Source organism: Microcaecilia unicolor, chromosome 4 (assembly GCF_901765095.1).
Source record: "Microcaecilia unicolor chromosome 4, aMicUni1.1, whole genome shotgun sequence".
NCBI classification, from domain to species: Eukaryota; Metazoa; Chordata; class Amphibia; order Gymnophiona; family Siphonopidae; genus Microcaecilia; species Microcaecilia unicolor.
Window position 1 is genome coordinate 6,953,333 of NC_044034.1, and position 25,184 is coordinate 6,978,516.

Genomic DNA, 25,184 nt, shown 5'->3' on the forward strand with positions numbered 1-25,184 from the left:
CCATTTAAATAATGGCTTATGGACATTTCTTTTAGGAAGCTATGAAACTTTTTTTTTTTTTTTTTTTTAAACCCCACTAAGCTAACTGCTTTTACTACATTTTGTTGTTCTGGGATCCTGCCAGGTACTTGTGACCTGGATTGGCCGCTGTTGGAAACAGGATAGTGGGCTTAATGGACCTTTGTTCTGTCCCAGTATGGCAATGCTTATTTCCTTATGTTATTTTCTTCAAAGAACCAGTATCAATGGGGATCGATGCCCCGCTGCATCCATGGCCGAAGACGTATCACAGATACAAATCAAGGGGCTGGTGGTTGGGAGGCGGGGCTAGTGCTGGGCAGACTTTATACGGTCTGTGCCCTGAAAAAGACAGATACAAATCAAGGTAAGGTATACACAAAAAGTAGCACATATGAGTTATCTTGTTGGGCAGACTGGATGGACCGTGCAGGTCTTTTTCTGCCGTCATCTACTATGTTACTATGTATCTACTGTATGTCTTCCCTCCTTTGCCCATGGTAGGACTTGTGTCGAAAAGGATCGCATTGCACTGGGGTTGAATAGTTCTTGTAGCCCTGAATTGTCCGCTGAGGCCATGTTACGCAAACCTGCTTTGACTGCTGGGGATGTGTGTCTTCATCTGCCGCAGGTACATGGTCTACTGAAGTAAGGTCCAGTTCTCATAGAGGATCCGTGCCCCTTTAGTCTTAAGGCTTAGCTATTGAAATGGCTCTGTTGAGTCAAAAAACGTTATTCTGATTTGGTCATTGCTACCTTTCTTCAGGCTCCGAAATGCTGTTCACCCATGGTGTATACAAGGGTTTGGAGGACATTTGAGGGCTGGTGTTCTGACCGTGGACTATTTCTCTTCTCTGCTCAGATCATGCACATCCTTACGTTTCTCTAGGCAGGCCTTCAGAAAGGATTGGCATTGGGTTTTCTGAAAGCTCAGGTTGTGTCTTTGGTCTGTTTCAGGGTTCAACTACAGAACAATGTCTGTTGTGGCTTCCCTGAATATTGTTCAGTTTTTGCGGGGAGTGGGCTGCTTGCAGCCTCCCTTTCATACGTCGTGTCCAGTTTAATTCTTCAGGCTCTTCAGAAGCCTCCTTGAACAATCTTATGCTAAGGACAGCGTTCTTAGTGGCTGTTACAATGGCACCTAGGGTTTTGGAGCATCAGGTGTTTTCGGGGGTCCCTTTCTTCGCTTTTCTGAGGTGGGGGGGGGTCTCCTTGCACACGGTTCCTTCTTTTCTTCCAAAAGTGGTATTGATGTTTCATCTCAACCAATCTGTGGAGCTTCTGACCTTTCGCAGAGAGAACAAGAGACTCTGTTTGCTTCCTTGAACTACTACTACTACTATATAGCATTTCTATAGCGCTGCAAGGCATACGCAGCGCTGCACAAACATAGAAGAAAGTCCCTGCTCAAAGAGCTTACAATCTTAATAGACAAAAAATAAATAAAGTAATCAAATCAATTAATGTGAACGGGAAGGAAGAGACGAGGGTAGGTGGAGGCGAGTGGTTACAGGTGGTTACGAGTCAAAAGCAATGTTAAAGAGGTGGGCTTTCAGTCTAGATTTAAAGGTGGCCAAGGATGGGGCAAGACGTAGGGGATCAGGAAGTTTATTCCAGGCATAGGGTGCAGCGAGACAGAAGGCGCGAAGTCTGGAGTTGGCAGTAGTGGAGAAGGGAACAGATAAGAAAGATTTATCCATGGAGCGGAGTGCATGGGAAGGGGTGTAGGGAAGGACGAGTGTGGAGAGATACTGGGGAGCAGCAGAGTGAATACATTTATAGGTTAGTAGAAGAAGTTTGAACAGGATGCGAAAACGGATAGGGAGCCAGTGAAGGGTCTTGAGGAGAGGGGTAGTATGAGTAAAGCGACCCTGGCGGAAGATGAGACGGGCAGCAGAGTTTTGAACCGACTGGAGAGGGGAGAGGTGACTAAGTTGGAGGCCAGCAAGAAGCAGATTGCAGTAGTCTAAACGAGAGGTGACAAGGGTGTGGATGAGGGTTTTGGTAGAGTGCTCGGAAAGAAAGGGGCGGATTTTATGGATGTTGTAAAGAAAGAAACGACAGGTCTTGGCGGTCTGCTGGATATGAGCAGAGAAGGAGAGAGAAGAGTCAAAGATGACCCCAAGGTTTCGAGCTGAGGAGACAGGGAGAATGAGAGAGCCATCAACAGAAATAGAAAACGGGGGGAGCGGGGAGGTGGGTTTGGGGAGGAAAATGAGAAGCTCGGTTTTGGTCATATTTAATTTCAGGTGGCGTTGACATCCAGGCAGCAATGTCAGACAAGCACGCTGAAACTTTGGTTTGGATGCAAGGTGAGATATCAGGGGTAGAAAGGTAGATTTGGGAGTCATCAGCATAGAGATGGTAGGAAAAGCCATGGGATGAGATTAATGAACCAAGGGAAGAAGTGTAGATAGAAAAGAGGAGGGGACCAAGAACAGAACCCTGAGGTACGCCGACAGGCAGAGGGATAGAAGTAGAAGAGGATCCACCAGAGTGAACACTAAAGGTGCGGAGGGAGAGGTAGGAAGAGAACCAGGAAAGGACAGAGCCCTGGAATCCAAGTGAGGACAGGGTATCGAAAAGTATGCTGTGATCGACAGTGTCAAAAGCAGCGGAAAGATCAAGAAGAATGAGGATGGAATATTGACCTCTGGATTTAGCCAGTAATAGGTCATTGGAGACTTTAGTAAGCGCAGTTTCGGTTGAGTGGAGAGGGCGAAAACCAGATTGTAATGGGTCAAGAATAGCATGTGAGGAGAGAAAATCAAGGCAGCGGCGGTGAACAGCACGCTCAAGTAATTTGGAGAGAAAAGGAAGGAGGGAGATGGGTCGGTAATTAGAGGGACAAGTAGGGTCAAGTGAAGGCTTCTTAAGGAGAGGTGTGACCACAGCATGTTTAAAGGCAGCAGGGACAGTCGCAGTGGAAAGTGAGAGGTTGAGAATGTGACAGATAAAAGGAATAAGAGTAGGAGAGATGGCATTAAGAAGGTGGGTGGGAATGGGATCAGAGGAACAGGTGGTACATTTTGAGGAAGAAAGGAGAAGTGTAGTTTCCTCAATAGTAACTTCAGGAAAGGAGGAAAGGGAATGAGGGGAAGGAGAGAGAGAGGAACGGACTAGTGGAGGGAGAGCTGGTGAGGTAGAGAAAGCAAGGTTTATCTTTTGAACCTTGTTGTGAAAAAATTCAGCAAGGGTCTGAGGAGATAATGAAGGGGGAGTTGGGGGAGGGGGCACCTTGAGGAGAGAGTTCAATGTGGTGAAGAGAAGTTGAGGATTAGAGCCAAGAGAGTTGGTCAGTTGGATATAATAATCCTGTTTGGCACGTAAAAGAGCAAATTGGAAGCATCCTTGAAGCATCTCAATGTGTGTAGAGTCCTCATTAGATGTTTGGAAGTCACGAATGAGTTTTGTAAATCGGACAGACGTTTTGTGGTTTTTGGTAAACAGAGGTTAGACTTAATGGCTTTGAAGCCCACAATTGCTAGATGGCTGAAGGAGACTTTTGCATTAGCTTATTTGCTTGTGGGGAAAGGCTTCTCAGGCCTTGTGGGCTCATTCTGCAAGGCGTACAGCGACATGCTGGTTGGGAGACTACCTTACTGACACTGCACACCTTTGCCAAGCACTACAGGGTGGATGTTGTGGCATGCTCTGAAGCCAGTTTTGGGCTTCGGCCCTCAGAGCGGTGGTGCCAGGATCCCATCCACTCTAGGGGCTACTTTTGAACATCCCACACATTCTGGAATAATGGGAAGCTATGTATTGGAACAAGAAGAAAGATCTTACCTGATAATTTTCTTTCCATTAGTCCTTCCCACTATTCCAGAGGCCTGCCCGAGGTTTCTGATATGTTTAGTCAGTGCAAAGTAATGGATCAAATAACTGTCACCTTGCATGGTGCTTCCTGCATACCTCTTGTTCTCTACAAGTTGCCAGAGATGAGAGGTCCACGTATGTTTGATTGTCTGGTTAGTGTTAGGTTAGTGAGTTGTTTAAGGTTGTTGTGTTCTCTGAGTTTCTCCTTACTTCTTGTCTATGTAAATACTGAGGAGCTGGACTGGGATACCAAGTGAGAGATGTCTCAGCTCACTTTTCAGTTCTGTATTGCCACCTGCTGGTTGATGAACATAACTATCCCACAGGTTCTGGAATAGTGGGAAGGACTAAGGGAAAGAAAATTTAAACCCAGATACGCTCACCACAGTTACCACATCCTCTAGCAAGCTAATTTCTCCTTAAATACACTCAGAATATTAAATGCAGCTAAGAATTTAACCCTTTTGCTTTTAGCTTCTCTCTTGCAGGTTCATTTTAATGCTCATTTTCTCTATTTCATGGGCCACCAAAGTAATAACTTTTTTATCTCCTCTTTTTTTAATTTAACAATTCAAAGATCACATCTTTCCTGTTTTTGATCACAGTCCCTTTATTTTACCTTTTAGTTCTCCATTTAAAAAAGTTGTTACTCCAGTAAAAGAACATACAGCTCTTTGTGTTTTGTCAATCACTGCTTCTTACAGAGGTGCTGTGCTGTTGGTTAGTTCTGTGGACTGTGAGGCTATTTAGTAAAATAACTTATAAACAGAGTTTGGCCCCCATGTATTTTCAGACCGGAATTAGATTCCTTTTCTGGCCTGCACAGGCTGATGCAGCTGTTGCTACTGCTGCCGCCGCGTTCTGGACCCTATGACAGACTTTGTGTTGGACACATTTCCTCCAGGAGTAGTATGTAGGTCTTGGATCAGGACTCATCCTTTCAATCAATTAATACAGGTTTTATTTTGTCATAGGTAAGTGTAGAATATTTTAGGAGTCTAATGTCTAGTGGTGGGTGTGAGCTATTGGTAACACTAACTTTGTTCTTTCAGCATGGATGGTAGTGTGGAGACAGTTGCACTGCTACTGTAGTTCTTAACAAGAAGAAGAAAACTGGCACTGCCAGCAGCGTGAATCTCATGCTGAGCTCAGAGCCTTACAATACAAACATCCTCCCCAAATCATAAGATCGGTAAATAACAGTGGGCTTTCTTCTCACAGGATTGGTCCTTGATGTGTCCTAGTGAATGTCCTGGCCTAGAAGACACTTGGGGGGAGGAATTTGAGAAACTATACGAGAGGTATGTTGATAGAATAGTTCCATCGGAGTTAATGTTAGCTGTTAAAGATGGTGATCGTCCTCTGACTGAGCTCACAAATTACTGAGATATTCATGAGGTTTAATGAAACTGTCCAGAACCCTTGCACAAATTTTTTTTGTATCCTGTTTCCACTGCTATCCTAGAGGTAAAAAGGGAAGTAAAAAAATTCAGCATATAGATGTAAGCCTACATTCTGAAGGAAAAGAATACTTATTGCTACCTTAATTATTTTTCCCCTTAGCGTCCATAACAGACCAGTCCAGAACATGTGGCTTATGTCTGTTGACCAGCAGATGGAGACAGAAGAAAAGTAGTTGTGTGTGATTTGCCCCTTAAGGACATCATTCATCTTTAGAATGCTCAGTGTTTGTCTCCAGCGGATGGTGATAGGCTGACCATGCAGCTCCTGACCCAGTTGGAGAACTGCCTGTCAGTTGATCAGAGGAGTATCTCACATGAGATTTTAATCTCCATTATAAAAAAAAACAACCAAAAACTAAAAAGGGGGTGCATAAAACAATTGAATTGGACCCGGAGCAAGGATAATACTCTTGAGTCGGTGTTCTCCTCCCCCTTCCCCTCCATTCACTGCTTTCCCTGAAAGTGGTTTAAATATTGAATGGGAAGTTACATCCTCACCTCAAGACATTAGACTCTGTAACATTTGTTCCAGTGGGAACAGGTGGGAGTATGTACCTGTACCTCGGGGAGGGAGGGATGATTTCGTTTCTTCCAAGTGTTCAGACCAGCAGCAGTGCTTCCAGAATGACTATGCCAAAGCACTGGTCTTTCCTGCCAGCTCAGCCCACAAACCTGAGGTCATTTCAGGGTGCAGTTCTGGACATAGGCCTCTGTGGAGGGGTGCACCAGACTCGTCTGGTGGAGGGCCCCAGACCTTACAGTTTAAGAGCAAAAACAACTTTCCGTCGTCTTACGCCATGCAGAAAATCTGAGGTTGCAGATTAGTGACACTGTTTAAGACCCTTTCCAGGCCCACTTCCAACCTGGCCTCCTCTTACCAAGAGGTATCACAGTAGTGGGCAATAGAAATCCTACTACTATCAAAGGTATAGGCTTCCATAGCATCCCTCTAGACTGGTACAGATGGGTTATGCACTCCTACCAGCAGATGGAGACTGAGAACCACAGAGTTTCAAGTAATGCTATAATTGGGCTGTGGAGTCCCTTGAAAGTCAGTCTACAAGTAGCAAAGCAGATAACCCCAGTAAAGGAGAAAAGAAAACTTCTCAATCCAACACTCTTCGCAAAACTGCATAGTTCATGGTCTCAACCCAGGACACCTGTGCTGCTGCAAGCTGACAACAAAACCAGTAGAGAAAAAACAGCACAATCAGAGCAACCCATGCTCCTCAACACCAACTATGTCCTTGCATCTTTTTTTTTTAATTGTTTGCTCATTAGAGACATTTCTTTGATGCCAAAACACAACTGACTCCTCAACATTGCAGGTTGGATGTGCAGGTGTGTCGAGATGTGGCATTTGGGGTGAGAGTCATGGAAGCAGGGCTTTGGGGTTCCCACCTGATCACTGCTTTGGTACTTTTCATCTGTGCCGGTTTAGAGGGATGCTATGGAAGTAGAAATTAGGTCTTACCTGCTAATTTGCTTTCTTTTAGTCCCTCTAGACTGGCACAGAGCTTGCCCTATGGTTTTGTGGTTCTGCTGTTGCTTCTGGTATCACAGTCCTCAGGACTGTGAGGAGTCGGTTGTGTGTTGGCTTCAAAGAAATGTCTCTCTCTTATTTATAGTTTTATCAATATAATCAAGTCACAATTACAAGATCAAGTCAAAATACATATAGGAAGAAAAAAAAAAAAAGAGAGAGAGAAGGAATTGGAGTTGTAATAGGCCCTGAAGTAAAGCCTCGGGAATGACGGGACCAGCTATGGGTCCTTGCAGTTTATTTCTGCTCCTTTGATTATTTCTATTGCTTTTATTGTTTTCCTAGCATATTGTGGACTAAGTAATGAGAGCTTTTTTTTCTTCAAAGAAATGTCTTTAATGAGCAAACAATTAAAAAAAAAAAAATGAAAGGACACAGTTGGTGTTGAGGAGCATGAGTTGCTCCAACAGTGCTGTTTTTTTCTCTTTGCTCAGTTCGTATCATCTTGTAGCACAGGGTCTTGGGTTCTTTGGGCCCATGGACTTTGCAGTTTTGCGAGGAGTTTTGGATTGAGAAGTTTTTCTTTTCTCTCCTTTTGCGGGTTATCTGCTTTTCTACTCATAGACTGACTTTCAAGGGACTGCACAGCCCACATAGCATTACTTGAATCTGTGGTTCTCAGTCTCCATCCGCTGGTAGGAGTGCCTAACCCATTTGTGCCGGTCTAGAGGGACTGAAGGAAAGCAAATTAGCAAGTAAGACCTAATTTCCCATCTTCCACTATACACTCATCCCAAACTAGACAGGGATCTTTTTCTCATACCAGACAGCATAGGGCCCAGAAACCCCAATCTGCTCTGCAGCCAAAACCATGGACTGAGTTTTGACTGCCTCCAGGAGAATATAGCTTCAGTCCCTGAGTCAATTCTGGATGACGTACTGGGAGGAGAGAAAATGTTTGCAAACCGATGGCCCCTTGTAACCTCAGACTGCTGGGTTCTCAGGATAGTCCAAATAAGATACGATCAACTATTGCAGGTTCTCCCCCCCCACCCCCCCCCAAAAAAAAAAACAAACAAACATCAAGATCAAGCCCTCAGCCAATGTGGTACAACCTGTTCCATCAGGGAAAGAGGGCAGGGATTTTATTGCAAGTATCTCCAGATCACAAAGAAAATGAGAAAATTCCTGCCCATACTAGACGTAAGGGCTCTGAACAAGTATCTTATCACACAAACTTTCAGGATAGTTTCCCTGAGCTTCCTAATAGAACCAATGGTATGTTCTCTGGACTTAAGATGCTTATACTCATATTTAGTTAATATGAGCAAGTGCAAAGTGATGTATGTAAGGAAGAGGAACCCAATCTATAGCTATATAATACAAGGATCCATGTTTATTTTATTTATTTATTTTATATCATTTATACCCCACAATTTCCCACGACTGGCAGGCTCAATGTGGCTTACAACATTTAGTTAACAACCAGGAAAGTACAATTAAAGGAAAGTGATATGTGGGGCGGAAAGGTTCAGGGTTAAGAGAAAGTAGTTCCACAAGATCTTTAGAGGAGTTGGAGTCCAGGAATCACAGAGGCAGGATGGGATCTTTAGGGTAAGCTTGCCCAAATAAGTAGGTCTTGAGAGACTTCCTGGAAGTCAAATGATCTTGAATCGTTTTTACAGATTTAGGTAATATATTCCACAAACGAGTGCCGATATAGGAAAAGGTGGAAGCATATGTGGTTTTATACTTGAGACCAGAACACGCAGGGTAATGGAGGTTTAAGTATGAACGAGAAGATCAAAGCGAATTCTTCGGTGGTAAGCTGACAAGGGCATCCATATATGCTGGAGCTGCTCCGTAGAGGATCTTATGGACTAGGGTGCAAATTTTAAAAGTTGTTCGCTCCTGCACAGGAAGCCAGTGCAATTTCTTACGAAGAGGTCTGGAACTGCTGAACACTAAGAGGTCTGTTAAGAATTGCTGCCCAGGACAGGTGTCACTGATAAGTTGAACGCCCTCTGCTCAGTATGCAGCAGTGGCTAAGAAAGCAAATGGAATTCTAGAAGTTATTAGGAGAGGAATGGAGAACAAAACTCAGAATATTTTAGTGTCTTTGTATCATTTCAGGGTTCCAACAGCACCTCAAATACTGTGTTCGATTTTGGTCACTTCATCTCAAAAGAGATAGCAGAATTAGAGGTATAGAGCAGTGGTGTGGCCTTGGGGGCCTAGGCCGCCCCCCTCCCAAAATTGCAGCACTGAATGAACTGGTGGAGATTTTCAAACCCTGCTGACCAAGCCCCTGCTTGCTTGAGCAGTGAGGAAGCTGGAGGTGTGCTTCAGCTTCACATGCTTGCACTTCAGTGCATGCTCAGAAGTGCTGACATCTGTAGCTGAAGCATTTGTCTAGCTTTCTCGCTGCTGAAGGGAGCACGGGTGGGAGCTTGGCTGGCAAGGTTTGGGCATTCCCGCCAGTAAAGCTGTGAGCGGGATGAGGAGGGGGGGAGAAGAGCTAAGAGGAAATGCTTGGACCCCTGGACCTCCCCCCTCTCTCCAAAATTGGATTTCTGGCTTTGCCCATAGTACAGGGAAGGGACATAAATGATAAAGGGGATAGGATAACTTTCCTATGAGGAAAGGCTAAAGAGACTAGGGCTTTTCGGCTTGAAAAAGAGATGGCTGAGGACAGATGTGATAGAAATCTATAAAACCCTGAGTGGAGTGAATTGCTTGTCTAGGGGGACATGCAATGAAGATACTAAATAGTAAGTTTAAAATAAATCAGAGAAAATATTTCTTCAACATATAATTAAACTCTGGAATTTGTTGCCAGAGAAACAGCAGGGTTTAAAAAAAAGTTTGGACAATTTCCTAAAAGAAAAATCCAAAAACTATGAAGATGGATTTATTCCTGTGATATCCAGCATAAAAATCTGATTTATTCTTTTGGAATCTTCTGGATTAGCCACTGTTGAAATGGGATACTGGGCTTGAAGGACCTTTGGTTTGTCTCAGTATGGCGATGCTTATGTATTTTAGATTTGTCATAGGGAAACACCATTACCAATATTGTCCTTTAATCTCTCGTTTAGCTCCTTGCATATTTACAAAATGTACAGCGATCGTTGAAGTGTGTGTCTGTAAATTGGGATGTGTTTCCTTGTTTAGATGATTGGCTGGTAAAGCACACAGCATCGGAAGTATCAGTGTGCTGAATCTTAGTAATTCCAGCACCTGAATGATTATTCATAAATTTATCCCTAAATCCCATCTAAGCCCAACAGCATTTGGAATTCACAAGAGCCCTACTAGAAAACTTTCATTCATAACAAAGGATCGCTGCCTTAGTATTCGTAGTAGAGGAAACTCAGCAGGTGTCAGAAAAATGTTGATGTTGGATCACATGGTATGTACAGTGCATATCATGCCCTTGGCACGTCTTAATTTTGAGATAAACTCAATGTGCCTTATCCACACAGTGGACTTGGGCTGCTGGGGACCTTCGAGATGTAATACATTTATCACTTTGGATGATACACATTCCAGTCCAGAACAAAGAATGCCCTTTAGTTCCTGAAATCCAATTGACACAACAGATGTGTCCAAACTGGGTGAGAGAGCTTTTGTAGATGTTTTAAACTCAGGACTTATGGTCCACTCAGGAGTACCTTTATCAGATAAACCTCTGGACCTCAGGGTGATATGAAACACTCTAAAAGCTTTCAGAGATTAGTTAAGTCATCCTAATTCAGACAGAGAAATCAATTATCTATGTATTGTATGTACAAGTAGGGAGGAATGGGGTTGTATCTACTATGTTGGGAGACTCTCAGAATGCAGAACTGTGGCCTAGGGACACTGGGCAAGAAATGGCCCATCTAGCAGGCAAGGACAACATTCTAGCACACAAGCTGAGTTGAGTCCTGTTTCCCCATGAGTCGTTCTTGGACAAGGAAGTCATCCATCAGATTTTTCAAGTGGAGCACTCCTTTGATCTTCCTTTCTTAGACCTCAGATCTGTTCTAGGATGGGGTCACATGACAAATGAGCCTCAGATGTCTTCCTCTTTTATTGGGGGCCAGGACTTTGGTACTTGAGTTCTTCAGTAGAAAAAACTATTTTAAAACTCGATCAAGAACAGGGAACCATGATTCTCATAGTCCCTTATTGGACAAGGCAAGTTTCGGTCCCACCTCTGTTTGAATTCTTTCAAAAGTCCCATGAGACTGAAATATTTTCCTACACTGATACAGGATCAGGAAATGTTTCTACATCCCAACATAGTCACTAGCCCTCACAGCTTGGATGTTGAGAGGTTAGCATGGGATCTCTGGACTTGCAGACTGTTTCTCAGGTCTTACCTGCTTTCAGAAGAGATTCTAATAGGAGTCCTATAGTTTTAATTGGAAAAGAATTACTGCCCTTTTTTGATGGGAAAAAGGATTTAGGGCCTTCCTGTCACACAACTGCTTGAGTCCCTTCTTTATATCTCAGTCAGATCACAAAACCAACTCTATTAAGGTTCACCTTAGTGCAGTTGGCGCTTATTTAGAAGGTAAACCCATCTCTGCACAGCTTTCAGTTCACTTTATGCAGGGCTTGCTTCTATTGAAGCTTCCCATAAAGTTACCCATAGTCTCATGGGACCTTGGCAGTCTTACCCAGCTGATGAAAGCTCCATTTGAGCCACTTAACACCTGCCATTTCAAGTACATAACATAGAAAGTTTGTTTGATGGCAGTTATTTTAGCTTGCAGAATAAGCAAGCTCCAGGATTTAGTAAACCTTAAATGTAGTTTTTAAGTGAGGGGTTTTGCACAACCATCCCAAGTTCCTTTCCATGGTAGTGTCAGAGTTCCATCTTAAGCAATCAGTAGTCCTGCCTATATTTTACCTAGCCCTCATACCCACAAAGGCAAACGTGCACAGCACATTTTTGGATTGCAAGACTGCTTTTGCCATCTATTGTAGAACAGACTAAAACATGTAGAAAGCCCACCCAGCTTTTTTTTATTTTTTGGCCCTAACAATATGGTTGCTGCAGTCAGTAAACATGCACTTCTCTTATGCTCAGGGTCATATGGCTCATAATGTCCAAGATATAGTGGCATCACTAGCACACTTAAGGTCTGTCTTAGTGTCTTCATAAGAGATTTGCAGGAGTGCAACATGGACTTTTGTCTACACAGTCACTTCACACTATTGCGTGGAACTGGACTCCTGGTGTGACAGTAGGTTTGACCAAAGAGTTTTCCAGAATTTATTTGGGAATTAGAATCCAACTCTGTTCAAACTAAGCCCATTTCTTTCAGTTTCATATTATGATGGTAGTGATGGCACATTCAGAAAGAAGGGGGTCTCGGTTCACCTTTATCTGGACAGTTGGTTGATTTGAGCGAAATCCTTTGAGGAGAGCAAGAGGAACATTGCCTGGGTAGTACACCTGCTGTAGCATCTAGGATAGTGAATCTGGCCAAGAGCTTGCTGATCCCAGCTCAAAAGTTGGACTATTTTGGAATCTGTTTTGATACCCGCGAGGGAAATTCTTTTTGTCCCGGAGGGCAGAATTCAGAAGCTCCAGTCTCTGATCTGATCCCCTGTCAGGTCTCTCAGGCCATCAGCCTGGAAGGTGTTGCAAGTCTTGGGGTCGACGGTGGCCTCCATTCAGGTAGTCCCCTGGGTGAGGGTGCATATGTCTGTTCCAGGAGGCCTTGTTATCGACTTGGTCGTAGATGATCTGTTGTGCTGCCTAATTCTAAGACGGGCAGCGAGACATTCTGTATTGGTGGTTGCACAGAGGCAGTTTGTTGAGGGGCTTGAATCTAGAGATGCTAGATTGGATTTTAGTGACCACTGATGCCTGATTTATTTATTTATTTATTTAGTTGAATTTAGTTATACCACGCTAACACAAAGAAATATCCAGGTGGTTTACCACCAGATACATATTGTTATAGAAACTTATTTACAAGGGAAAAAAAAAGTAGACATTAAAACATCAGACTAAAAGCACAGGTCAAACAAAAGGGAGGGGAGCATAGCACAACAAATGTAAAACCTGAAAGACAAATGCTACTGTGAGGGCACACAAGTGCACAAAAACACTTGGGACAACTGCTGTATCCCTGATACCAGACCATAATAAATCACTAAGGGAAAGCCTGACCAAGCAGCCAGGTCTAAAACAAGTCAAGGAGGCATCTGACCGCAAATGTGAAGGTAACTGATTCCATAAAGTGGGCGCAAGACATGAAAAGGCCCTATTATGAGTAATCTGCAAACGAAAGGTCTTATGAGAAGGGACAGTCAGAAGATGTGTATTAGAATACTGGAGGCATCAAGATGGGTGAGGTGGAACCAGCTGGCTTGTTACATAAGGGCGACCTGAATAATAAGCCTTATGAGCCAAAAGAAGACTTTTAAAATGGATTCTACTATCAAGGGGTAACCCGTGCTGATCAAACACTAAAGGTGAAACATCATACCGAGATGCCCCATAAAGTAGACAAACCGCTGTGTTCTGAAGGAGCTGAAGCCTACGAAGAGCATAAATACCGGTCACTTGCAACACAATATAACGCCGTTAACGGTTATATGTAAGCCACATTGAACCTGCAAAAGGTGGGAAAATGTGGGATACAAATGTAACAAATAATAATAATACTGAGAAAATCCAACAAACACAGAACTACAATCTATATGAGTCAAAATCAGCGCATGTATCAGCACTTGGAATGCACAAGTGTCTTAACGATAACTTTATTGAATGAATCTGGCAAAGAGCATAAAAAACTTGCTTGGTGTTTGGAGGCTTGAAGAGAGGTGAGAGCATCGAAGGCTACAGTGGCCAGATGGATTAAGGAAGCAATTGCTTTGGCTTTTGTTCAATGGTACATGGTTGCCAGAAGAGTTGAAGGCACATCCTACCAGTGCTCAATCTTCATCTTTGATAGAATATTTGCAGGGCGGTGACTGGGTTGACTTTGCATAGCCAGTCAGTAATGCTTCACATTCAAGGCAGGAGGCAGCCTTTGGGGACAGAGTGTTGGCTCAGGGATGGTTGGCATCCCACCCTTGTAGACTATTGCTTTTGTACTTCCCACTCATCAGGAATGGTCTGGAGAGATAAAAAAGGAGAAATTAGGTCTTACCTGCTAATTTTCTTTCCTTGAGTCTCTCCAGACCATTCTCGAGCCTGCTTGTTGTTTGAGGATTGTTTTCAGTGGGGTTCTGTGGAGTTTTTGTTCAGAAGGTCTTGAGCTGACATGGATCAGTGTGGAAGTTCATAAAAAGAGAATCTTTTTTTTTTTTTTTAGTTCTTCCCCTGGGTTGTTTGTTGGGGGGAGGGGTGTCTGTGTTTCTACCACCTTGGTTGGTCAATAGGCAGTAACAAAGAAAATTAGCAGGTAAGGCCTAATTTCTCCTTGCATCTGTTGGAAATAAATGACTCTGAAAGCATCAGTAAGTAGCAATAGCTGAGAATGTTGTTGCAATTGCAAGCTAATGAGCTAATCTTTCTGCTGCAGGTATGAGAGAGAAGGTTGTGTCCGCAAAGTTGTAAAGGCCCAGCAACTCTGGTATGCCATTATTGAGTCTCAGACAGAAACTGGAACGCCTTACATGCTCTACAAGGATTCCTGCAACCGTAAGAGTAACCAGCAGAATCTCGGAACCATCAAGTGCAGCAACCTGTGCACAGAAATCGTAGAGTACACCAGCCCAGATGAGGTTATAAAACTTGTCTTTCTCAAATAGAATATACTTGGGACGGGTACAAAAGGCAAGGGGGTGATAAGAGTTAGTGACCAGTTAGTGTGGTTGTGAAAATTGTGAAGCAATCCCTGCTGGCAAATTGAGGCTGCTTCTGCCAGTCACAGATGGGTGGTCTTTTAAAATTAAAGCAAAGAATCCTTCTTGAAAATAACTGTTGAGTATAGGATTGAATCTGCATCACTGCTTCCAAGTTTTCAGTCTTTTTTTTATTGGTCTTACCCAGTACATTTAAAAAGTACACAGTCAAGTAGGTGTAGTGTGTGAATCCGCTTCATCTTGGGAGCCATTTACAAGTGTCCACTGAGCACCCTAATGTTTCGGCTCTGTTATGCCGCTCTGCACTTTCACTCTAGTAAAAAAATGTCTGAGTCAGGTGCAGATGACTAGATGAATATTAAGGACAGAAACATGGGAGATTCATAGGAGGAGAGTGGATATGGGTGTTGGCAAGCATAGCCCAATCTTTAGAGGTTGAGCTCTGAAATTTTGTCGCTGGAAGATGTAGTAAAAGCTTTTAGTGTAGCTAGGATTATAAAAAGGTTTTGACAGGTTACTGAAGGGAAAAGTCCACAAACCATGGACTTGGAGAAATCTACTGCTTATCCCCAGAATAAGCAGTTTGGAAACTATTTACTTTTTGGGATACTACTACTATACTGCCAGGTTTTTGTGAGCGAGCGGAGGAAGGGAGCAGAGGAGTAGCCTAGTGGTTAGTGCAGTGGACTTTGATCCTGGGGAACTGAGTTTGATTCCCACTGCAGCTCCTTGTGACTCTGGGCAAGTCACTTAACCCTCCATTGCCCCTGGTACAAAATAAGTATGTGAATATATGTAAACCACTTTGAATGTAGTTGCAAAAACCTCAGAAAGGCGGTATATCAAGTCCCATTTCCCTTTCCCCTTTCCCTATATTGACCACTGCTGGAAACAAAGCTTGATGGAATTTGTTTAACCCATTATGGCAGTTCTTAGGTTTTATATAGGTGAATATATTCTGATAACCGGAAAAGAATTGGGGGAGCTTCTGCATGTTGAAATGGGTAGTTGCGTCTTAAGTTTATTTTTCTTCAGTATGCTCAAAAAAAAAAAATAGTCAACCCTCAATTTGACTAATTGTTGGGGGGGGAGGGGGGGAGGAGGTGTATCTTTAAATCAAAATGTCTGGAAAAATATAAAATTTTGTATATTTTGAAGTGCAGTACAATCAGTTTTCATACTAAAAATCCACAAATTTAGCTATGTGAGAACATTACATATCATGCATTAATATATACTGTACATACATATAAGTATATTTTAATTGTTCTGTTTTGAAAACATCACAAATATTTTAAAAGTAAAGATCAAAATTTAGCACTCTGAAAAATCAAAAATTATATTTTGTTCTGAGCATTGAATGAAGAAACTTCAGTTTAATACAAAATTTAAGCAAATGAAACCTTAACTGTCTACATTGATCACCATTCATCAAAGGCTATAATCACTGGTTTCAGTTAAAGCACCAAAAAAGTAACAGCGAAAACATCTCCAACTACAAATGAAGAAAAACACTGTTACAAAAAAAGATTCTCTATAATTATCAAAACAATATTGCAATCTCTTCACTAACAATGTTCAAATAAAGCTGAAAACTATCATAGATACGAGTCACCTGTACACAAAAAGCCCTATCACTTAGCTTAGGAAGCCTTTTTATATTTATCTGAAGTCACAAATTCGTCGATATCTCAAGAACTGTGCATACGGCAAGCTGGTTTTAACATAAGTATGCATAAGGATGCATACTATCATAGGAAAGCAGGGTGTTTCTATCAGTAGGTTTTGAAAAAACAGTAGTCTGTAAATGAGAATCCTTCTTCATGATTTTCACATCCAAAATATATTTGTTTGTATGGAATATTGAAATTTAATAGTAGGATGACTATCATTCAACTCTTCAAAAAAATGTGCAAAAACAGAGATCTTGAACCCAGCCAGATTAAAAATTACGTATATCGTCTATGAAACTCCACCAACAAAACACTTGGAGCCAGGCTGATTGTGTATTATTACTCCTGAAGAAGAAATTGAAACGAGGGGAACCCTTGTTGAGGATTATGGACCTTTTTTACAGTAATTGAATAGAGAACTCAGCAGGATTGGTCCAGCTGCATTTTTGAGATATTTGCTTGAAGAATACCATCCTAAGCTAAGTGACATGGCTTTTTGTCTGTGCACAGAGGACTCATATCTATGATAGTTTTCAGCTTTATTTGAACATTGTTAGTGAAGAGACTGCAATATTGTTTTGATAATTTTAGAGCATCTGTTTCTGTAGTGGTGTTTTTCTGCATTCGTAGTAGTTGTTTTCACTGTTACTTTTTTGGTGCTTTAATTGAAACCGGTGATTATAGCCTTTGTTGGAGTCTGCACCCACCTTGGCCGTTAAATACACATATCCTAAATCCATTAAATTGGGGTCTGTTAAATCGAGGGTTGACTGTACTTAAAATATGTTCATTTTAAAGGAAATAAAGCCACTAAACATAAACAGCCTCTAAGGTGGTATTTTTTGGTGGAAATCTAAATACCTTGTTGGACTTTGCTTCTATGGTTGCATGTGGTATCTTCCACTTTGTATGAGGTAGTATGGTTGCTGTATTATCAAGAAAGAAACAAAAGCGATACTTTATAGTGGACTAATTTTATAACATTTCTTGACCAATGAAAAGGTATTCTATTTGACCTTTATTTCTGCACATTGAAGCAGATTAACATGGCAGTAGTTTTGTGAATAGTGCCCTGTTTTTTGCCAGCTCCAGTTAAAGCAGTGTCTTGTCCCTTAGATTTAAGTCTGTGAGTGTGACTATCATTTCCAGCTCTGCTTCTGAAGAGGAAGCATTGGGACTGTACCACATTATTTGTAGTTAGTTATAGCACTGCTATTGCATGACTTGTTCTGACTTTTCTCTTGGCTCTAGGTTGCTGTTTGTAATTTGGCATCCATAGCCCTCAACATGTATGTAACACCTGAACGTACCTACGATTTTGCAAAGCTGGCCGAGGTGACAAAGGTCATTGTCAGAAATCTGAACAAAATTATTGACATCAACTTCTATCCAGTGCCAGAGGTAAGGGGTGCACTCTGCTGAGCCACAGACTCTTGAGCGGTTTATACAAGGACTAGCCTTTGAGCCCATAAAAACGGGCTATTATAGGAAGGGGGGGGGGGTTGAAAGGCCACCCCCCCGCGCCGCCGAGTTTGCCGCTGCCCCTCCCCCTCTGAATTCGCCTCCCCCCCCCCCCCCCGAGCCGTCGCCACCCGCCACCCACCCTCCACCCAGGTCGGGCCCTTGCTCCGCTACTGAAACATCGAGGGTCCGGGAACGCAGCACTGAGCTCTGCTGAGCAGCCGACGTCGACCTTCCAAGTTCCTTCTTCTTCTCTGCCTGTCCCGCCCTCGTGTGACGTAACGTCGTCGAGGGCGGGACACAGGCAGAGAAGAAGAAGTAAGGCCGACGGCAGCTCAGCAGAGCTCAGTGCTGCGTTCCCGGACCCTCGATGTTTCAGTAGTTTATGGAATCTGTTAAATTTTACGTTGTACTTAAATTTACAGTCGTATGATATTACTTTCTGTATTTGAAGTATTTTATTGTACACCGGTTTAACACAATTGTAGTAAGAGGTGTAGATCAAATTAATATATCAAATCCAATGTGGTTGCATGTTTGGGCAGTGGTTGCAGCTTCCAAAGCTGAGCTCTGCTTTTGAAGGGTTCCATGGTCTTTGATGGGGAGCTGGTGAAAGGCTTGGGGGAAGCCAGGGGGCCTCATTTGCCTGAGGATCGGTCCAGGGCCATGGGTGGTTCATCAGCGGCCCAGAGTCAGCTGGGTTATGCTCAATGCTGTAGGCCTGGCAAGTTGAGTGGAGCCATAGCATGGTCAATTCTTCCAGAGAGCGCAGCCCTTTTGAGGGGGTTGCCAAGATCCCTCAAGGATCCCCCTTTCACCTACAATCTTCAACTTAATGATGACACCACTAGCCAAACTCTTGGCCAATCAAAACCTTAACCCTTACATATATGCCGATGATGTCACAATCCACATCCCGTTTAAGAAGGACTTAAATGAAATAACCAACGAGATCAACCAGAGCTTCCAGATCATGCACTCATGGGCAGACTCATTCCGGCTAAAGCTCAATGCTGATAAAACACAATGCCTAGTTCTCACCTCCCAATACAATGAATACAATTACTCCACTATAACCACACCTTACTGCACACTGCCTATATCAGAAAACCTGAAAATTCTTGGAGTCACCATTGATCGAAACCTCACACTCGATACCCACATGAAGAACACAACGAAAAAAATGTTCCAATTGATGTGGAAACTCAAAAGAATTAAACCTTATTTCCCAAGAAATATCTTTCGCACCCTAGTGCAGTCACTAGTTATAAGCCACTTGGACTACTGCAACGCCTTGTACGCAGGCTGTAAAGAACAGACCATTAAAAAACTCCAGACAACCCAAAACACGGCAGCCAGGCTCATCTTAGGAAAACCTAAATATGAAAGCGCGAAGCCCCTAAGAGAGAAACTGCATTGGCTTCCGCTCAAGGAACGAATTGAATTCAAGATTTGCACAACCGTGCACAAAATCATTCACGCAGATGCCCCACTCTATATGCTAACCCTAGTGGACCTACCGCCCAGAAACGCCAAAAGATCGGCCCGCAAATTCCTAAACCTGAATTTCCCCAGCTGCAAAAGAGTGAAGTACAAACAAGCTTATGCTACAACCTTTGCATACAAAAGCACACAGTTTTGGAATGCGCTACCCAAAACCCTGAAAACCATGAACAATCTAACCAGCTTCCGCAAAGCTCTGAAAACACACCTCTTTAACAAAGCTTACAATAACCTCCCTCAATGATACAATTCATCCCCCAAATCACCAAAACACACCTAAAACATTTCTCATACAACCTACCCAACATCAGCCCATCTACCACCTCTCTTACCTCAGCTTATGATCAACTGTATTTAAATCATGTATTGACTTTATCATAACCTTACTCTGTAAGCCACATTGAGCCTGCAAAAAGGTGGGATAATGTGGGGTACAAATGCAATAAATAAATAAATAAATAAATAAATAATGACTCCAGAGCCCTTTCCACGGGACAGTCCCGCTTCTCCCAGTGAAGGTTTCTTGGGCCCTCCTCCTCGCACCTTAGGAGCAAGGCTACGTTATTTTCATCAGAGGTGGGCTCAGATTACCAAGGACGCTGGGTCCTCGAGGTAGTGCGGGACGGCCATGCTTTGGAGTTCAATCATTCCCTTTCCAATCTGCTTTTGGAATCCCCTTGCTGAACTTGCGAGAAGGTTGCGGCAGTCAGGATCACGTTACAGCAGCTGTTGTAGCTGCAAGCGCTGGTTCCCGTTCCTCGACAGGAGCATGGAACCAGTGCTTATTCCGTTTGTTTTGTGGCTGTTAAAAAGGAGGGTTCCTTCCGGCCCATCCTAGATCTGAAGCATGTCAACAGAGCCTTGAAGGTTCCCCATTTCTATATGGGGAGACTTCAGTTAGTCATGATGGCGGTACAACCTAGAGAGTTTCTCATGGCCTTGGATCTTATGGAAGATTATCTTCATTTCCTCATCCTGCAAAGCCACCAGCATTTTCTGCGTTTTTGCTGTTTTAGGATAGCAATTTCAGTTCTGTGCACTCCCTTTTGGCCTCTGTACGGCCCCTTCTACCTTTTCCAAGGTGATGGTTGTGGTGGCTGCGGCACTACAGAAGGGAGGGGGTTCTATTTCATCCTTACCTGGGACAAGTCTTTTCAGGAGAGCGAACAGGTCACCACCAGAGTGGTTTAGTTGTTGGAACATCTGGGTTGGGTAGTCAACCATGCCAAGAGTCATCTCCTGCCATCTCAGTCTCGTGAGTATTTGGGTGTATGGTTCAAAACTTCTGGGGAGAGTATTTCTTCCTTAGTCCCAGATTCAGAAGTTGCAAGGGAAAATTTGACACCTGGCCTTCAGGGTGCCCCGGGCCCACAATTATTTGCAGGTGCTGGGCTTTGGTAAGAATTAATGGATTGTATTCTGTGGGCACATCTTAAACGCAGTAATGTCACTGTGAAGCTGTGCTGTCTTCCTCCATCTGCTGGCAGGGTGACAGAAACCCACACATCTGGACAGTTGTAGCAGGATTCAAGGAAATGAAATTAGCAGGTAAGACTAAATTTCACCACTTTGTAGCAGTGTATGAAATAAAATAACATTGTAAATTATATCAATTAAAGGAACTTATTTTTATTCCTCTGCACTTCTACAACTGGCTCTTCCTCCCCCCTCCTCTTCTGTCACTGCCTCCGACACTGTTTTGTATTCCTAGACTTTGGGCTATACTGTGCATGTTTCCAATGTTTCAATGTTTATGCTCCAGTGTTACATTCCTTAACGACACTTCAATTGTTTCGCATAATTCTGCAAAATGTAATCCATAACCAATCTGTAACAAATTGTATTTCCAACATTTAACTCGTATTGTAAGCCACACTGAACCCGCAAAAAGGTGGGAAAATGTGGGATACAAATGTTAGGACCACTACCAAGTTAATTCTCTTTACCCATGTTTCTAGGCTGAATACTCCAATAAGCGTCATCGTCCTATTGGCATCGGGGTGCAGGGACTGGCAGATGCTTTTATCCTGATGAGGTATCCATTTGAGAGCCCAGAGGCACAGCTACTGAACAAACAGATCTTTGAAAGTATTTATTATGGTGCTTTGGAAGCCAGTTGTGACCTTGCCAAAGAACATGGATCATACGAAACCTACAAGGGATGTCCAGTTAGTAAAGGGGTAAGGAATAACTGTTGTGTGTCTGGTCATAACAGAACTTTCTGCATATATGGGCATATTGGCGCATCTGGCTTAGTTCTTTTGCCATTGTTCCATGGAAGAAAGCAAGACAAATTCTTCAACAGGTACAAGTAGGAAACTTGAAGATGGGTGCTGCAAACTTAGCGCAGTCTCAGATTATTTATCTGAGTGAGCACATTCTGCTATCCAGAAAAGGGAACTGTGGCAGCAAAGCCATAGTTGCTCTCTCTCTCTCTTCCTTTATTTGCACTTGCTGAAAGAAGACTTTTAAAAAATTTGGTTCAGTAAAAGATAAAGTTGGTGATGTCTCTAAGCTGTTTGTCATTAGCGTGTGCCATATCTCAACCCTTTATGAAAGAGTTGCATATATTTTGATGCAAATAGGGGAGCTATCATCTGAATGCTAGTTATGATTAAGTATTCTGACAAAGCTTTTAAAAATAGCTTTATTTGGTGATCACATCCACTTTTTTCCCATGAGAAATTGCCCTGGATGTCAGAAATGAACATATTTTGACATTCAGAAGTACTTCTAGGATCAGACCCATCATTGATCACAAGCGCTTTAAAAATAAATTATTTATTCATCTACAGTGGGGGAAATAAGTATTTGATCCCTTGCTGATTTTGTAAGTTTGCCCACTGACAAAGACATGAGCAGCCCATAATTGAAGGGTAGGTTATTGGTAACAGTGAGAGATAGCACATCACAAATTAAATCCGGAAAATCACATTGTGGAAAGTATATGAATTTATTTGCATTCTGCAGAGGGAAATAAGTATTTGATCCCCCACCAACCAGTAAGAGATCTGGCCCCTACAGACCAGGTAGATGCTCCAAATCAACTCGTTACCTGCATGACAGACAGCTGTCGGCAATGGTCACCTGTATGAAAGACACCTGTCCACAGACTCAGTGAATCAGTCAGACTCTAACCTCTACAAATGGCCAAGAGCAAGGAGCTGTCTAAGGATGTCAGGGACAAGATCATACACCTGCACAAGGCTGGAATGGGCTACAAAACCATCAGTAAGACGCTGGGCGAGAAGGAGACAACTGTTGGTGCCATAGTAAGAAAATGGAAGAAGTACAAATGACTGTCAATCGACAAAGATCTGGGGCTCCACGCAAAATCTCACCTCGTGGGGTATCCTTGATCATGAGGAAGGTTAGAAATCAGCCTACAACTACAAGGGGGGAACTTGTCAATGATCTCAAGGCAGCTGGGACCACTGTCACCACGAAAACCATTGGTAACACATTACGACATAACGGTTTGCAATCCTGCAGTGCCCGCAAGGTCCCCCTGCTCCGGAAGGCACATGTGACGGCCCGTCTGAAGTTTGCCAGTGAACACCTGGATGATGCCGAGAGTGATTGGGAGAAGGTGCTGTGGTCAGATGAGACAAAAATTGAGCTCTTTGGCATGAACTCAACTCGCCGTGTTTGGAGGAAGAGAAATGCTGCCTATGACCCAAAGAACACCGTCCCCACTGTCAAGCATGGAGGTGGAAATGTTATGTTTTGGGGGTGTTTCTCTGCTAAGGGCACAGGACTACTTCACCGCATCAATGGGAGAATGGATGGGGCCATGTACCGTACAATTCTGAGTGGACAACCTCCTTCCCTCCGCCAGGGCCTTAAAAATGGGTCGTGGCTGGGTCTTCCAGCACGACAATGACCCAAAACATACAGCCAAGGCAACAAAGGAGTGGCTCAGGAAGAAGCACATTAGGGTCATGGAGTGGCCTAGCCAGTCACCAGACCTTAATCCCATTGAAAACTTATGGAGGGAGCTGAAGCTGCGAGTTGCCAAGCGACAGCCCAGAACTCTTAATGATTTAGAGATGATCTGCAAAGAGGAGTGGACCAAAATTCCTCCTGACATGTGTGCAAACCTCATCATCAACTACAGAAGACGTCTGACCGCTGTGCTTGCCAACAAGGGTTTTGCCACCAAGTATTAGGTCTTGTTGCCAGAGGGATTAAATACTTATTTCCCTCTGCAGAATGCAAATAAATTCATATACTTTCCACAATGTGATTTTCCGGATTTAATTTGTGATGTGCTATCTCTCACTGTTACCAATAACCTACCCTTCAATTATGGGCTGCTCATGTCTTTGTCAGTGGGCAAACTTACAAAATCAGCAAGGGATCAAATACTTATTTCCCCCACTGTATATATTGTTATACAGCCAAATTATTCATTTAAAAAGGGCAAGATGTGTGGTATTTCAGGTGCAGAGACACTGAGCAGTCTAACTCATGTCTAAGCAGCAATATTTAGCCTCCAAACTTATAAATTAGATGGCCAAATGGCCTGATCAAGTAGGTATAACTTAAAACATCTAAACTAGGTGTGGATATTAGTGGCTGTGCCACCTAAATGGATAATGTTCTCACAAAAAAATATTTAAATATTAAGAAAAGAATCAAAAAAGAGGCAGGTTAGGGGTGAGTAGATGAATGCAATTGTCACGAAATAGGGGTAAACCGTATTGGTGGCACAAAAATCGCCCTGGTGACTATATGAGACTTTCCCTGATAAACCGTTTAGAAAAACACATTGGAAAAACCCATTTGGAAGATATTAGACACTCTTGCTTTAAACTGTACTATTTTTTGTATTGCATATATCCCAGAAAAAAGCAGTAGATTTTTCCCAAGTCCATTTTAATAATGGTCTATGGACTTTTTCTTTAGCTGTCCAAACCTTTTTTAAACCCCGCTAAGCTAACCACCTTTACCACATTCTCTGGCAATGATTTCCAGAGTTTAATTACATGTTGAGTAGTGCTACTGATAAGCAGTGTGCTGAATGCAACGGAGTCCATGGGAATTGAATGGGCTTCTTTGCATTCAGTGCACCGTTAAACGGTAACACTGCTTTTTAAAAGGAGCCCATACAAATTTGATTGCATAATTACTTTTTAAATATTTCTAATTGTTCTTGCACATTAAAAGTGTAGGGTATGCTGTGTGGAGAAACTTCTATTTATAATGCATTTTGAATTATGACATAAATGTGAAAGCTTGTGAAGACTCTTTCTAGGCACTGAATATGTGACTTAGTCTGGTAGTAATTTTCTTTGTTCCTCAGATCTTACAGTATGATATGTGGAATGTCACTCCTACCGATTTATGGGACTGGGCATCTTTGAAGGAGAGGATTGCCAGGTAAGTGCACCCAATGTGGCAGATTCATTTTTTTTTATACCTAGGGGGACCAGTAGATGAACATGGATGGGGTAAATCAGAACTGTAACTAGGCATTTTAGCATATTTAGGCCATCCGCTCCTATTCTGATTTCCCCAGTCCTTTGCTTTGTTCTTCTTTATTCCTAGGGGAAGTCTGTGCAAAACTTCTGAAAATCTTGCACCCAATATTATAAAATTCATCAATATTTGTAGTATTTTTGCACAGAATTCCCCTATCATAAGACCTGAAATTCCCCTCCTGCCTTTTCTATCCTCAAGCTCCAGCCTCCCCAGTTCCCTCTGTCAGGGTTGGCATAAGTTTCACAATGAGGATTTGGGGACCCACACTCTGGCTCCTGTGTTGAGGACATTTTTACCAGAGGTCTGTCCAAACCACCTCAGATCAGTGGGTCCTGGAGGTCATTTCTGATGGCTTAGTGGAATTTCCTTGCTGCTCTCATTTGACGATAGCTGCGGTCAGATACATGGGAACAGCTGGTGCAGCCAAGGCTGCCGAAAGGTGTGTGTGTGGGGGGGGGGGGGGGG

General features: G+C 42.9%; 1 protein-coding gene across 1 annotated transcript in view; it reads left to right on the top strand.

The window, feature by feature from the left end:
- The window catches only part of RRM1 (ribonucleotide reductase catalytic subunit M1), an 83,787-nt gene that overhangs the window by 42,195 nt on the left and 16,408 nt on the right, over positions 1-25,184 (top strand). Inside the window, exons 11-15 of the mRNA XM_030199839.1 lie at positions 5,059-5,138; positions 14,316-14,517; positions 17,523-17,672; positions 21,194-21,415; positions 24,541-24,617. Of these exons, the coding sequence (XP_030055699.1) occupies positions 5,059-5,138; positions 14,316-14,517; positions 17,523-17,672; positions 21,194-21,415; positions 24,541-24,617 (731 nt within the window). The remainder of the gene's footprint in view (positions 1-5,058; positions 5,139-14,315; positions 14,518-17,522; positions 17,673-21,193; positions 21,416-24,540; positions 24,618-25,184) is intronic.